Below are 14507 nucleotides of genomic sequence, written 5' to 3'. Positions count from 1 at the left end.
AGGAAGGGAGGGGGAGGGAATTACCGGAAGTTGGAGAATTCTATGTTCATACCAAGGGGCTGGAGACTACCTAGACGGTATATGAGGTGTTGCTCCTCCAACCTGAGTTTAGCCTCATCATGGCAGTAGAGGAGGCCATGTATGGACTTATCTGAATGGGAGTGGGAAGCAGAGTTGAAGTGGGTGGCTACTGGGAGATCCTGTCTGTTTTGGCGGACGGAGTGGAGGTGCTCGACGAAACGGTCCCCCAGTCTGCGTCGGGTTTCACCGACGTAGAGGAGGCCGCACCGGGAGCACTGGATGCCATTTGTAACATCCAAATCGTTGTCCATGTTCTACTCTGAACCAAGCTGTGTATAGCTATGATGTTTGAGTTGGCAAGCTTAACATTGCAGTAAATCATGTCCCTTCCTATGTCATTTCCTCTGCTCACAATGTCACTTAGTGCACTTCCCTCTTACTTTCCCTCATTGGCATATGTGCTTTAAACTATCTAGATTATAGGCTCCCTGGCTGAATATCTTTGCTTCTTCCTTTTACGGTGATTTTTAAGCATAAACGTTGTGAGCACATACTCGATGATGTGCCTTCCTGTTTCTTTTCCCTCAGTGTTCATATTTGCCATGTTTTAAGGGAGTAGCATTTTCACTATAGTTGCCATACAAATGCACCCTGTCATGTATACGTACAGTACACTGCTCTATTTGGCATGGCATCAGTAGCTTTGACAAACTTCTATAGGTGCACACTGGAGAGTATCCTGAATGGTTGCATCACAGCCTAGTATGGAAACACTAATGCCCAGGAATGGAAAAGTCAAGTCCATACAGCCAAGTCCATTGAGCATATTTACAAGGAGCATTGCCACAAGAAACCATTATCCATCATCAAGCACCCTTGCCATTTAGGCTATATTCCCTTCCGGCTACTACCATTGGGCAAGGGTACAAGAGCCTTGGGTTCAGAAGTTAGTACCCTACAACCATTAAGCTCTTCAACCAGCCTAAATAACTTCACTCACCTCAACTCTGAACATACTCCACAACCTACAGAGTCACTTTCAAAGACTCTCCAACTCATGTTCTCAGTATTTATTTTTTTATTTGCACAATTTGTCATCTTTTGTACATTGGTTGTTTATCAATCTTTGTTTATATATAGATGTTGATAAATTCTATTGTATTTCTTTATTTTTCTGTAAATACCTGCTAAATCTTCAGGTAGAATATGGTGACATACGTATACTTCGATAATAAATATGTGGACTTGGTTTTTTTGTGTGGTTTATAACCTTGTATTAAGAAGGCATTCTGAAGGTATCCCACAGTAATTGATTTCCTCATGTACATTCATTAGTGTCCCAATTAATCATGTAAGAGGTGAAGATTTTTTAAATGGTCAAAATAATATTTAAATTCACTTTAGATTTTCTGGAATTGGGACTAATGCTGGGTAATGGCTGAATTGAGATGTTGATACGATTATTTATTTAGAGGTGCGATGCGGAATTGGCCCTTCTGGCGCTTTGAGATGCACCACTCAGCAATCCCCAATTTAACCCTAGCCTAATCACAGGATAATTTACAATGTCCAATTAACCTACTAACTGGTACATCTTTGGATTGTGGAAGGAAATCGGAGGACCCGAAGTAAACCTATCAATTGCATGGGGGAGTACATACAGACTCCATACGAACGACGAATTGAACTCTGAGCTCCAACGCCCTGAGCTGTAAAACCGTTATGCTAACCACTACACTGTGTTTTAAGCAAAGATGTGATTTTGACAAAGTTCATAGACACTGCACCTATTTTGGCAGTTAATGAAGCTAAATTATTTTATTAACTGCCTAATATTTGTATGTATTAAAGCTGAAGTTCATTTTTTTTAGAAATATAGGTTTTGTAGAGAAATGTATTCTGCATTAAGATTAAGTTGAATTGAATTTAAATTGTGTGTTTGCTTTTGTTCTTGCAATTGTTACTTAAGGTTAGACAGCCAAATGATGCAAGATGCAAGCCCTTTTCTATAAATTTTGATTGTTTTATGTAGCTATTTATGTTTTGAATGAGGGTATTCATATGACCCGAATCACCTATAAATTTTACCAATTCTGGAAAAATGTGCAGATCATTTGTTTACCTTACTTGAGTGCGTGTTTCTCATTGCTTATATTGTTATTTCTAGGAATCTCCTATCATCCTCAGGGATGGAAATGGCACAATCTACCCAATGGCTAAAGACTGTATGGGTGGAATCCGTGATCCTGACTGGTTAGATCTTCCACCAATTACTAGTCTTGGAATGGGTATTCATTCCTTAACAAATCTTCCTGCAAATTCATCTCTTAAAAAGAAAGCAGCTGTTATTGTAATGACAGTAGAGGTAGGTTTATTAAGTTTAATTTATCGGAGTCTGAGGTTCATTCCCATTGACTTTATTAACTTAACACTCCAATCAGTAAAGCAAATGTTGGGCAATATGATTAAATATAATTTTTGGTTGAAAAGCAAACTTTGGGAAGTGGGATACTTGGACCAGGCCGTGTAGATGCACTTTAGTAATGGAATCATATGGTATTTTATTTAAGTAGTTTTGATTAATTACATTGAAGGATCAAAAATGTTGGAAGGCTTGATAAGGAGCAAAGCTGGCTGGAGCATAGTAGTTTTGACTTTTTTGTAGAAGTAATGAAAGTGTTGTGCAACAATTAGTGGGAATCTGTTCATAATGCCTTTTAAATTTGTAATTTTGAGAGATGTGGCTCTAATTTGTGAGCAGTTTAAGAACCTTGATATTTCATTTTCATTTGCATCCTTGACGATGAACAGTGCAATGTAAGTCTGCTTTGAGAAAGAAACTTCAATAAAATTCATAGACGGTATGTTGCCGTTCAGATGTCAGGGTCAGGGTGAGCAGCCAGAAGTTGTGGTACACATTGGTGCTATTGACATAGGTAGGAAGGGGGGGGGGGGCGAGGTCCTGAAAAACAAATATAGGGAGCTAGATAGGTTCTAAAAATCAGGATCTCAATAGTAGTAATCTCTGGATGGCAGTCTGTGCCACACATCAGTGAGGGTAAGAATAGGGCGATATTGTAGGTGAATGTGTAGCTGAAGAATTGGTGCATCAAGGTAAGATTTCTGATGTGTGGATCATTGGGCGCTGTTCTGGAGAAAGTGTGACCTGCACAAAAGGTATGTGTTACACATAAACTTGAAGGGGACAAATATTTTGTGGGCAGGTTTGTTAGAGCAATTGGGGAGGGTTTAATCTAGGTTGGCAACGACATGGGATCCTGATTATAGGACAGAATACGGAGTAGATGGTGTAGAGATGGATGCAGTGTGTGGAGAGGCTGTGAGGAAGGACAGGCAGTGAATAGGGCATAGATGCAGACAGTTGGATACGTTGGAATGTGTCTAATGTGAGGAGTATCAGGAACAAGGGTTAAGCAACTTAACGAATGGGTCAGTACATGAAACTACGATGTTGGTGACTTGGCTGCCACAACAGCAGGAATGGCTACTGCATGTTTTGGGGTTTAAATGTTTCAAAGGGGACAGGGAGGGAGGTAAAAGAGCTGGGGGAGTGGTATTGCTAATCAGAGCACCACAACTGCAGAATGTGAGGGTGTCGTGAAGGGGTTGTCCACTGTTTCAGTGTGGGTAGAAGTCAGAGATCAGAAACAGGAATGAAGCATTCACTCTGTTCTACGGATACTCCCCCCCCACCCCCCAAAGAGCAACAGAGATGATGAGGAACAAATCAGGAGGCAGACTTTGGAAAGGTGTAAAACTAAAAAGGATTGTTGACATGAGTGACTTTAACTTCACTAATACTGATTGGCACTTACTTAATGCAAAAAGTTTGGATAGGGTGAAATTTGTTAGGTGTGTCCGGGAAGGATTGCCTGACACAAAATCTGGATAGGCTGACTAGACGAGAAGCTATACTGGATCTAGTACTAGGCAATAAACCTGGTCGGGTGACAGACCTCTTAGTGGGTGACCACAATTCTCTGACCTTCACCATGACCTTGGACAGGGACAGGAGCGGATCGTATGGAAAAGTGGAGATTGTTTAGAGAGCACTTACATGGGGTTCTGAATAGGTTTGCCTCTTTGAAGCAGATAAAGGATGGTAGGGTGAAGGTACCATGGATGACAAGAAAAGCACATTTTACAGTTTAGGAATCAAGGATCAGACAGGCCTTTTGAGAGTTGAGGTAGCCAGGAAGCAGCATAAGAAGGGACTTGGGACAGCTGGAAGGGGTCATGAGAGGTTTAAGGAAACTCCAAGGGATTCCACAGGGATGTGAACCTTTGAATCTTTGACTAGAGTGTGGATAGGACCAATCAGGGATAAAAAGAGGAAACGTGCCTGGAGCTGGAGGAGGTAGGGGTGAATGAGTACTTTGCTTCAGTATTCACCTGTGAGAGGATGTTCACGAATGTGAGGACAGTGTAGAACAGGCTATTATGCTTGTACATGTCCATGTTTAAAAAAAGAGGATGTACTGGAACTTTTGAAAAACATTAGAATAGATAATTCCTCAAGCCCAGATGTGATGTACCCCATGTTACAATGGGAAGTGAGAGAAGAGATTGCTTGCCTTTGGTGATGATCTTTGCATCCTTACCGGCCACAGGAGCATTACTAGAAAGTTGGAAAATGGTAAATGCTATTCCTTTGTTCAAAAAAGGATAATCCTGGGAATGATAGACTATTGAGCCTTGCATCAGGGGTGGGCAAACTATTGGAGCGGATTTTCAGAGAAGATCTATGAGTATTTGGAGAAGCATTGTCTGGTTAATTATAATCAGCATGGCTTTGAGGTGCAGTTCATGCTTCTTGAGCTTGATTGAATTCTTTGAGGAAATTGAAAGTGGAGCAATAGATACAGCGTGTAAGGATTTTAGTAAGGTGTTTGACAAGATTGCCCATGGTTGGCTCAGTCAGAAGGTCAGGAGTTATGGGATCCAGGGAAACTTAGTTGCATGGATTCAGACAACACATGTCAAAGTTGCTGGTGAACACAGCAGGCCAGGCAGCATCTGTAGGAAGAGGTGCAGTCGACGTTTCAGGCCGAGACCCTTCGTCAGGACTAACTGAAGGAAGAGTGAGTAAGGGATTTGAAAGTTGGAGGGGGAGGGGGAGGGGGAGATCCAAAATGATAGGACAAGACAGGAGGGGGAGGGATGGAGCCAAGAGCTGGACAGGTGATAGGCAAAAGGGATATGAGAGGATCATGGGACAGGAGGTCCGGGAAGAAAGACAGGGGGGGGGACCCAGAGGATGGGCAAGAGGTATATTCAGAGGAACAGAGGGAGAAAAAAGAGAGTGAGAGAAAGAATGTGTGCATAAAAAAAAAGTAACAGATGGGGTACGAGGGGGAGGTGGGGCCTTAGCGGAAGTTAGAGAAGTCGATGTTCATGCCATCAGGTTGGAGGCTACCCAGACGGAATATAAGGTGTTGTTCCTCCAACCTCAGTGTGGCTTCATCTTTACAGTAGAGGAGGCCGTGGATAGACATGTCAGAATGGGAATGGGATGTGGATTTAAATGTGTGGCCACTGGGAGATCCTGCTTTCTCTGGCGGACAGAGCGTAGATGTTCAGCAAAGTGGTCTCCCAGTCTGCGTCGGGTCTCGCCAATATATAAAAGGCCACATCGGGAGCACCAGACGCAGTATATCACCCCAGTCGACTCACAGGTGAAGTGTTGCCTCACCTGGAAGGACTGTTTGGGTCCCTGAATGGTGGTGAGGGAGGAAGTGTAAGGGCATGTGTAGCACTTGTTCCGCTTACACGGATAAGTGCCAGGAGGGAGATCAGTGGGGAGGGATGGGGGGGAAGAATGGACAAGGGAGTTGCGTAGGGAGCGATCCCTGCGGAATGCAGAGAGAGAGGGGGAGGGAAAGATGTGCTTAGTGGTGGGATCCCGTTGGAGGTGGCGGAAGTTACGGAGAAAAATATGTTGGACCCGGAGGCTGGTGAGGTGGTAGGTGAGGACCAGAGGAACCCTATTCCTAGTGGGGTGGCTGGAGGATGGAGTGAGAGCAGATATACGTGAAATGGGGGAGATGCGTTTAAGAGCAGAGTTGATAGTGGAGGAAGGGAAGCCCCTTTCTTTAAAAAAGGAAGACATCTCCCTCGTCCTAGAATGAAAAGCCTCATTCTGAGAGCAGATGCGGCGGAGACGGAGGAATTGCGAGAAGGGGATGGCGTTTTTGCAAGAGACAGGGTGAGAAGAGGAATAGTCCAGATAGCTGTGAGAGTCAGTAGGCTTATAGTAGACATCAATGGATAAGCTGTCTCCAGAGACAGAGACAGAAAGATCTAGAAAGGGGAGGGAGGTGTCAGAAATGGACCAGGTAAACTTGAGGGCAGGGTGAAAGTTGGAGGCAAAGTTAATAAAGTCAACGAGTTCTGCATGCGTGCAGGAAGCAGCGCCAATGCAGTCATCGATGTAGCAAAGGAAAAGTGGGGGACAGATACCAGAATAGGCACGGAACATAGATTGCATGGATTCAGAATTAGCTCGCACAAAAGGCAGGCAGTGGTAGTAGATGGAGTGTATTCTGTCTGGAAGTTGGTGACCAGTGGTGCTTCACAGGGATCTGTTCTGGGATGTCTGCTCTCTATGATTTTTATAGATTACTTGGGTGAGGAAGTGGAGAGATGGGTGAGTAAGTTTGCAGATTACAAGAGAATTGGTGTTTTGGACAGTGTAGAAGGTTGTTGTAGATTAGAACGAGATATTGACAGGATGCAGAGGTGGTCTAAGTAGTGATCGCCAGAGATCAATATGGACAAGAATGAAGTGATACACTCTGTAAAGTTGAACTTCAAAGCAGAATACAGAATTGATGGCAGGATTCTTAGCAGTGCTGAGGAGCAGAGGGTTCTTGTGGTCGACATCCATAGATTCTTCAAAGTTGCCACAAAAGTTGATGAAGGTGGTTAAGACTGCATTTGGCTTATTTGCCTTCATTCATTGGAGGATTGAGTTCAAGATCTGCGATGTGATGGTGGAGCTCTTTAAAACTGGTTAGAACATGCATGGAGTATTGTGCTCACTTCTGGTTGCCTCATTATAGGGAGGATTTAGAAGCTTTGGCGAGGGTGCTGAGGAGATTTACCAGGATGCTGACTGGATTAGAGAGCATATCTTATGAGGAATGGCTGAGCGAGCTAGGGGTTTTCTGTTTGGAGTGAAGGAGGATGAGAGATAACTTGATCCTGAAAAGAGGCACGGATGGAGTGGACCACTAGTGCCTTTTTCCCAGGGTGGAATTGGCTAATGCAAGAGGGCATAATTTTAAAGTGATTGCAGGAAAATATAGAGAGGTTGTCAGATGCAGGGTTTTTTCCCTCAGTGCGTGGATCATGCTGCTGGGATAGTGGTAGAGGCAAGTATATTAAGGACATTTAAGAGACACATGGATGAAAGATAAAATGGGGGGGGCTATATGGAAAGGAAGGGTTTGAATGATAGTGGAGCAGGTTAAAAGGTGAGCACAACATTGTAGTTTGAAAGGCCTTTACAGTTCCATGTTAAGGTCTTGCTTCCATACTGTATTACTCTGACAATTTAGCTGATGAGCCTGTTAAAGCTGTTGTTAGTGCAGTCAGGACCTTGTGCTGGGAGACGTCTGCTTTGTCCTGGGCCCTGATTATGGAGGAGGCGTCCTGCCTTTCAGCAGAAAATTATGGCATTCTCAAAGAAATGGTTTTGTTCCAAATGTAACTGACCGGTGATTGTAGGATGGATAAGCATTTGAGCACTAACTGATATTTTGATTACTTAATTTGGTTGCTTTTATTTTTTTGACTGTTGAATTTGAATTCTTTTGAGATTGCTGGTAGTTTTGTACTCTGATCCGCTGTTAAACAGTAATGAGAATTATAGTAGAGTCTACATGGATGTGTGTTTAAACCATTTTGCACGCTGTAGTACAACTTCCCTATGTACAGTAATTAGTCACTGCTTTTATTTTGTCTTCTGCAGAAACAAGCATTAATGCAGCATATACTGAGATGTGATTATGATGCCTCCAGGCAGTACTTGATGAACCTTGAACAGGCTGTCCTGTTGGAACAAACACCACAAGCCCTAAATACATTTCTAAGCAATCGGTGTGATGGGAACCGTAATGTCTTGCATGCTTGTGTATCTGTCTGTTTCCCCACAAGCAATAAGGAAACCAAAGAGGAAGAAGGTGAGAAAAGACTTTTTTTGTTATTTGCAGGCTGTTTTTAATGAACATGAAGTTGAGGATTATAAACCTCTTTTAATATAGTTGTGTTAAAACATTAAGGTCATAAACAAGAGAAAAGTGCAGATGCTGGAAATCCGAGCAACACACACAAAATGCTAGAGGAGCTCAGCAGACCCTGCAGAACGGTTTTAGCCTGAAACGGCAACTGTGCTTTTTTCCATAGATACTTCCTGGCCTGCTGAGTTCCTCCAGCATTTTGTGTGTGTTGCTTAAATATTAAGGTGTTTGTTTGATGACAGATTGTTCATGTGTTGGGTATAGGTCTTATGTCACTGTTCTTGGATGCATAAGTAATTAGGAATTTTACAAAAAGCTCTTCTGAAGTTTTATTGCTGATAAATTGGAACAATATAATCTGTTTTCTAAGTGGAGGTTGCAAATCAATGTTTATTGGCCATTTGTCAAGATGGAAATATTTTTCAGCTTTTTTCCTCTCATTTTTCATTCTCTGAGATTGGGTCTTGGTGCAAGAATGTGATATGCTTGGGCTTAGAGCTAACAGTCTGTTCCTGAAAAATAAATATTATTTTACACTCATTTCGATGTACATGAATTTTGTGGCAGTATTATGCTTTCAATCCTATATTGGGACTTTTTATTGTTGCACTGTGAAAGGTTTACAGTTCACTGGGAACAATCATATTTAGTTTTTGCATGCCAGTAGGTAATGTCAAAGTTCAACATAAATTCAGTATCAAAATACATGTACGTCACCATGTACAACCCTGAGATTCATTTTCTTGTCGAGAGAAGAGATTGCTGAGCCTCTGGCTAGGATCTTTATGTCCTCGTTGTCCACGGGAATGGTACCGGAGGATTGGAGGGAGGCGAATGTTGTTCCCTTGTTCAAAAAAGGTAGTAGGAATAGTCTGGGTAATTATAGACCAGTGAGCCTTACGTCTGTGGTGGGAAAGCTGTTGGAAAAGATTCTTAGAGATAGGATATATAGGCATTTAGAGAATCATGGTCTGATCAGGGACAGTCAGCATGGCTTTGTGAAGGGCAGATCGTGTCTAACAAGCCTGATAGAGTTCTTTGAGGAGGTGACCAGGCATATAGATGAGGGTAGTGCAGTGGATGTGATCTATATGGATTTTAGTAAGGCATTTGATAAGGTTCCACACGGTAGGCTTATTCAGAAAGTTAGAAGGCATGGGATCCAGGGAAGTTTGGCCAGGTGGATTCAGAATTGGCTTGCCTGCAGAAGGCAGAGGGTGATGGTGGAGGGAGTACATTTAAATTGGAGGATTGTGACTAGTGGTGTCCCACAAGGATCTGTTCTGGGACCTCTACTTTTTGTGATTTTTATTAACGACCTGGATGTGGGGGTAGAAGGGTGGGTTGGCAAGTTTGCAGATGACACAAAGGTTGGTGGTGTTGTAGATAGTGTAGAGTATTGTCAAAGATTGCAGAGAGACATTGATAGGATGCAGAAGTGGGCTGAGAAGTGGCAGATGGAGTTCAACCCGGAGAAGTGTGAGGTGGTACACTTTGGAAGGACAAACTCCAAGGCAGAGTACAAAGTAAATGGCAGGATACTTGGTAGTGTGGAGGAGCAGAGGGATCTCGGGGTACATGTCCACAGATCCCTGAAAGTTGCCTCACAGGTGGATAGGGCAGTTAAGAAAGCTTATGGGGTGTTAGCTTTCATAAGTCGAGGGATAGAGTTTAAGAGTCGCGATGTAATGATGCAGCTCTATAAAACTCTGGTTAGGCCACACTTGGAGTATTGTGTCCAGTTCTGGTCACCTCACTATAGGAAGGTTGTGGAAGCATTAGAAAGGGTACAGAGGAGATTTACCAGGATGCTGGCTGGTTTAGAAAGTATGCATTATGATCAGAGATTAAGGGAGCTAGGGCTTTACTCTTTGGAGAGAAGGAGGATGAGAGGAGACACGATAGAGGTGTACAAGATAATAAGAGGAATAGATAGAGTGGATAGCCAGCGCCTCTTCCCCAGGGCACCACTGCTCAATACAAGAGGACATGGCTTTAAGGTAAGGGGTAGGAAGTTCAAGGGGGATATTAGAGGAAGGTTTTTTACTCAGAGAGTGGTTGGTGCGTGGAATGCACTGCCTGAGTCAGTGGTGGAGGCAGATACACTAGTGAAGTTTAGGAGACTACTAGACAGGTATATGGAGGAATCTAAGGTGGGGGCTTATATGGGAGGCAGGGTTTGAGAGTCGGCACAACATTGTGGGCCGAAGGGCCTGTACTGTGCTGTACTATTCTATGTTCTATGTTCTATACTCAATAAATCCATAATAGAATAATAACCATAATAGAATCAATGAAAGACAACCTGGGCATTCAACCAATGTGCAAAAGAGAAACAAATTGTGCATATACAAAAAGAAAAATAATAATAAATAACAAAGCAATAAATATCGAGAACGTGAGATGATGAATCTTTGAAAGTGAGTAGATTGTGGGAACATTTCGATGATGGGGCCAGTTAATTTGAGTGAAGTTTTCAATTTTGTTTCAAGAGCCTGATGGTGGAGGAGTAATGACTGTTCCTAAATCTGGTGGTGAGAGTCCTGAGGCTGCTGTATCACCTTCCTGATGGCAGCAGTGAGTGGATAATGTGTCCTGGGTGGTACAGCAATGTGATGGATGCTGTTTTCCTGTGACAGCACTTCGTGTAGATGTGCTCAATGCTGGGGAGGGCTTTACCCATGATGCACCGGGCCATATCCACTACTTTTTGTAGGATTTTCCATTCAAGGGCATTGGCATCTGCATACCTCACTGTGATGTAGCCAGTTAATATACTCCCCACCACGAATCTTTTCAAACTCCTAGGAAGTAGAGGCGCTGCCAAGCTTTTTTTGTAATTGCACTTACGTGCTGGGCCCAGGGCTGGTCCTCTAAAATAATCACACCAAGGAACTTAAAGTTGCTGATCCTCTCCACCTCTGATCCTCTGATGAGGAGTGGCTCATGGACTTCTGGTTTCCTTCACCTGAAGTCAAATATCAGCTCCTTGGTCTTGTTGACACTGAGTGTTATGACACCATTCAATCTGTATACTGATTCGTCACCACCTTTTATTTGATGTATGACCGTGGTGCCTTCAGTAAACTTGAATATGGGATTGGAACTGTGCTTAGCCACACAGTCATAGGTGTAAAGCATGTAGAGCAGGGTGCGAAGCACACAGCCTTGTAGTGCACCTGTGCTGATGGAGATTGTGGAGGAGACGTTGCCAATCTGAACTGACTGGGGTCTGCAAGTGAGGAAATTGAGGATCAAATTGAACAAGGAGGTACTGAGGCCGAGGTCTTGGATCTCATTGATTTGTTTTGACGAGATGATATTATTGAATGCCGAGCACCCTGATGTATGCCCCTTTGCTGTCCAGATGTTCCGGGGTTCAGTAAAGAGCCAGTGAGATGGCAACTGATGTGGACCTCTTGTTCTGATAGGCAAATTGGAGATGATCCTCGTCACTCCTGAGGCAGGAGTTGATATGTTTTATCACTCTGGATGTAAGTGCTACTGGATTATAATGATTGAGGCAGCTTACTGCCTTCTTTGTAGGCATGGGTATAATTGAAACCTGCTTGAAACAGGCGGGTACCTCAGACTGCTGAAGCGAAAGATTAAAGATCTCAGTGAACACTCCAGCTAGTTGTACAGCACAGGTTTTTCTTGGCTGGGTGCTTTTCATGGGTTCACTCTCCAGAAGGATGTTTGCATGTCAGCATCAGAGACTGAAATCACTGGATCACTGGGGGCTTTGGGAGTTTGTGATGGTTCTTCCATCTTTTGACAGTCAAAGCGAGCATAGAAGGCATTGAGCTCATCTGGAAGCAAATTCATGTTGTCACCTATTTTGCTTGATTTTACTTTATAAGAGCTGATGGTATTTAAGTCCTGGCACAACTAGCAAGCATACTTTGTTGATTCAAGTTTAGTCTGGAATTGCTACCTCGCCTGTGAGATGGCTTTCTGGAGGTCATATTTGGACTTCCTTGTAACTTCCTTGGTCACCAGACTTGAATACCTCTGACCTGGCCCTCATCAGATTGTGGATATCATGGTTCATCTGGGGCTTCTGGTTGGGGAAGACTGAATGATTTTGTGGGGACACACTTGTTAACAGCTGTTTTAATAAAGTCATTGACAACCATGGTGTATTCATTCAGGTCCACAAATGAGTTCTTGAACATGGCCGGTCCACTGACTCGAAGTGATCATGTAGCAGCTCCCCAGCCTCCCATACCATCTCTTTGGGTCTCGGCCTGAAACGCCGACTGCACCTCTTCCTACAGATGCTGCCTGGCCTGCTGCGTTCGCCAGCAACTTTTATGTGTGTTGCTTGAATTTCCAGCATCTGCAGAATTCCTGTTGTTTCCATCTCTTTGGTGTTCTATTTTCTGAGCTTTGCTCTGTAGCCTCTACCTCAGTGCAAGTAGGAGAAAGACAGCCAAGTGATCCAATTTACCAAAATGTGGTCTGAACATGGAATGGTAAGCATTCCTTATCTTGGTATAAAAGTCGTCTACCATGTTGGGAGTTGGGCAGAGATTTCTTCAAACAAGCCTGGTTGAAGTCCCTGACTATGATTTGAAATGTGTTGGGATGGACTGTTTCTTTTTTTTTAAAAGAACAAGACTGGAGTATACTGTTGTCATTTCTTGAGGTGAAGTGAAAGCAAATGAGTAATCCATACAAATCGGTACTTTTGCCCATATCCCTCCAAACCTTTCCTATGCATGTGTTATCTAAATGCCTTTTAAGTGTACTCGTCTCAACTAATTTCTCTGGCAGTTTATTCCATATACTCACCCATCCTTTGCTTGAAGTAAGTGCCTCTCAAGTCCCTTTGAAATCTTCCCCTCACCTTAAATTATGCGCTTGTTTTTGTTTCCCTTTCTGTGGGGGAAAGAACAAGAACAACTGAGTGTGGCCTGACGCACTTGTGGTGTTTTGTGATATTACTTGGAAAATTAGTCTGGTAATGCCTTCTGGTAGGATATAATTACAGATAGAATTAATAATAGAATATAATTCTGCAGTTGAAGCTTTGTTCTTATTGTGGTCCATTAGAAAGAGAGTTCCTTTTGGCATAAACACACCCATATTGCTGTGAGATAGGATCACAGATGCTATGAATGAAAGCAGCATCACTAAGAATCAATCATTATCATTCTACTACTTACAATACAGCTTGCATAGGTTGGAAACATTTTCTGTAGACGAATAAAACATTACAGTAAATAAATTGTTCAGTTTGTTAGAATTACGATTTCAAAGAAACTTAAGATGGAGACTCGTATTGCAAAACTGACCTAATTTGGTTCAGTCCACACAGATTTAAATAACTTTGTCTATTCTAAATAGATGTTTTTATTTAAAATAAGATAACTTCGTACTTCTGAGGGCAGCATTCTCTTGAATACAACTATTGCAGATTTTCCAAAGTAAAAGCCTGAAAAATGTACTTGACACCCTTGGCCTGGAATACTGTCAATAAAACCAAGTTGAAACATAGATGTATTTAAAGTATTCATGTTTTGCATGTGACTTTTACACAAAGCCTGTTTAATTCTAGATATTATTTCATATGCTAATAAGCATTTCACCTGTTTTCTACAAATCAAATATCTTTCAAAGGCTCATCTATGATGCATGTATATTAGGAAGAATTTTTAATTTTCTGTTACCTTTCTGCTCTTGAAGGAGTTTGTAACTTAGACTTGGGTATTCAGTTCATAACCATACTGTTTCTGAAGGTACAACTGTTGTGTCTTCATCTATTCATAAAATTGGCTGAAATCTTCAGTTATGAAAAAGAAACAACAAAATGCCATGAATATTTTGCAGACTCGTCAGCATCTGTGGAGGGAGAGGGTGGATTTTCTAGGTCAGGGACCTAGCTGGAAATCAGTTTTAAAGAAGTAGCAGAAGTTTGGGTTGGTGATGAGGATATGGGATGAGTGAGGACTGCTGGTGGAAAAGTGAAGGGAGAGGAAGATAAAGCAAAAGTGTAAGTCAGTGAGACAGAAGCAAAGAGGGGCAGATTAACGAAAGAGAATCCCAAACTAAAATGAAAGTAACTGGCCAAAAACAAGGAAACAAAAAGGGACTAGAATAAGTGTCCATATACTTTAGTTATCACTTGGGGATAAAGTAAAAGTAAATAATGAATAGCTTTGGAGCCATAGAGTAATACATCTTGGAAATGAGTCCTCTGTCCCAATTTATCCGTGCCAT

The 14507-nt window shown here is 42.4% G+C and overlaps 1 protein-coding gene across 5 annotated transcripts in view; it reads left to right on the top strand.

Moving 5' to 3' along the window:
* Nucleotides 1-14507, top strand: part of ubr5 (ubiquitin protein ligase E3 component n-recognin 5) — a 198213-nt gene that overhangs the window by 88859 nt on the left and 94847 nt on the right. For all 5 annotated transcript variants that reach the window (XM_063055485.1, XM_063055476.1, XM_063055469.1 and 2 more), the window contains 2 exons: nucleotides 2189-2386; nucleotides 8015-8225. In XM_063055485.1, coding sequence (XP_062911555.1) covers nucleotides 2189-2386; nucleotides 8015-8225 — 409 coding nt within the window. The remainder of the gene's footprint in view (nucleotides 1-2188; nucleotides 2387-8014; nucleotides 8226-14507) is intronic.

This window comes from Mobula hypostoma, chromosome 1, assembly GCF_963921235.1.
Source record: "Mobula hypostoma chromosome 1, sMobHyp1.1, whole genome shotgun sequence".
Classification (NCBI taxonomy): domain Eukaryota; kingdom Metazoa; phylum Chordata; class Chondrichthyes; order Myliobatiformes; family Myliobatidae; genus Mobula; species Mobula hypostoma.
Note: the sequence above shows the minus strand (reverse complement) of the source record. Positions and strands in the feature narration are given on the sequence as shown.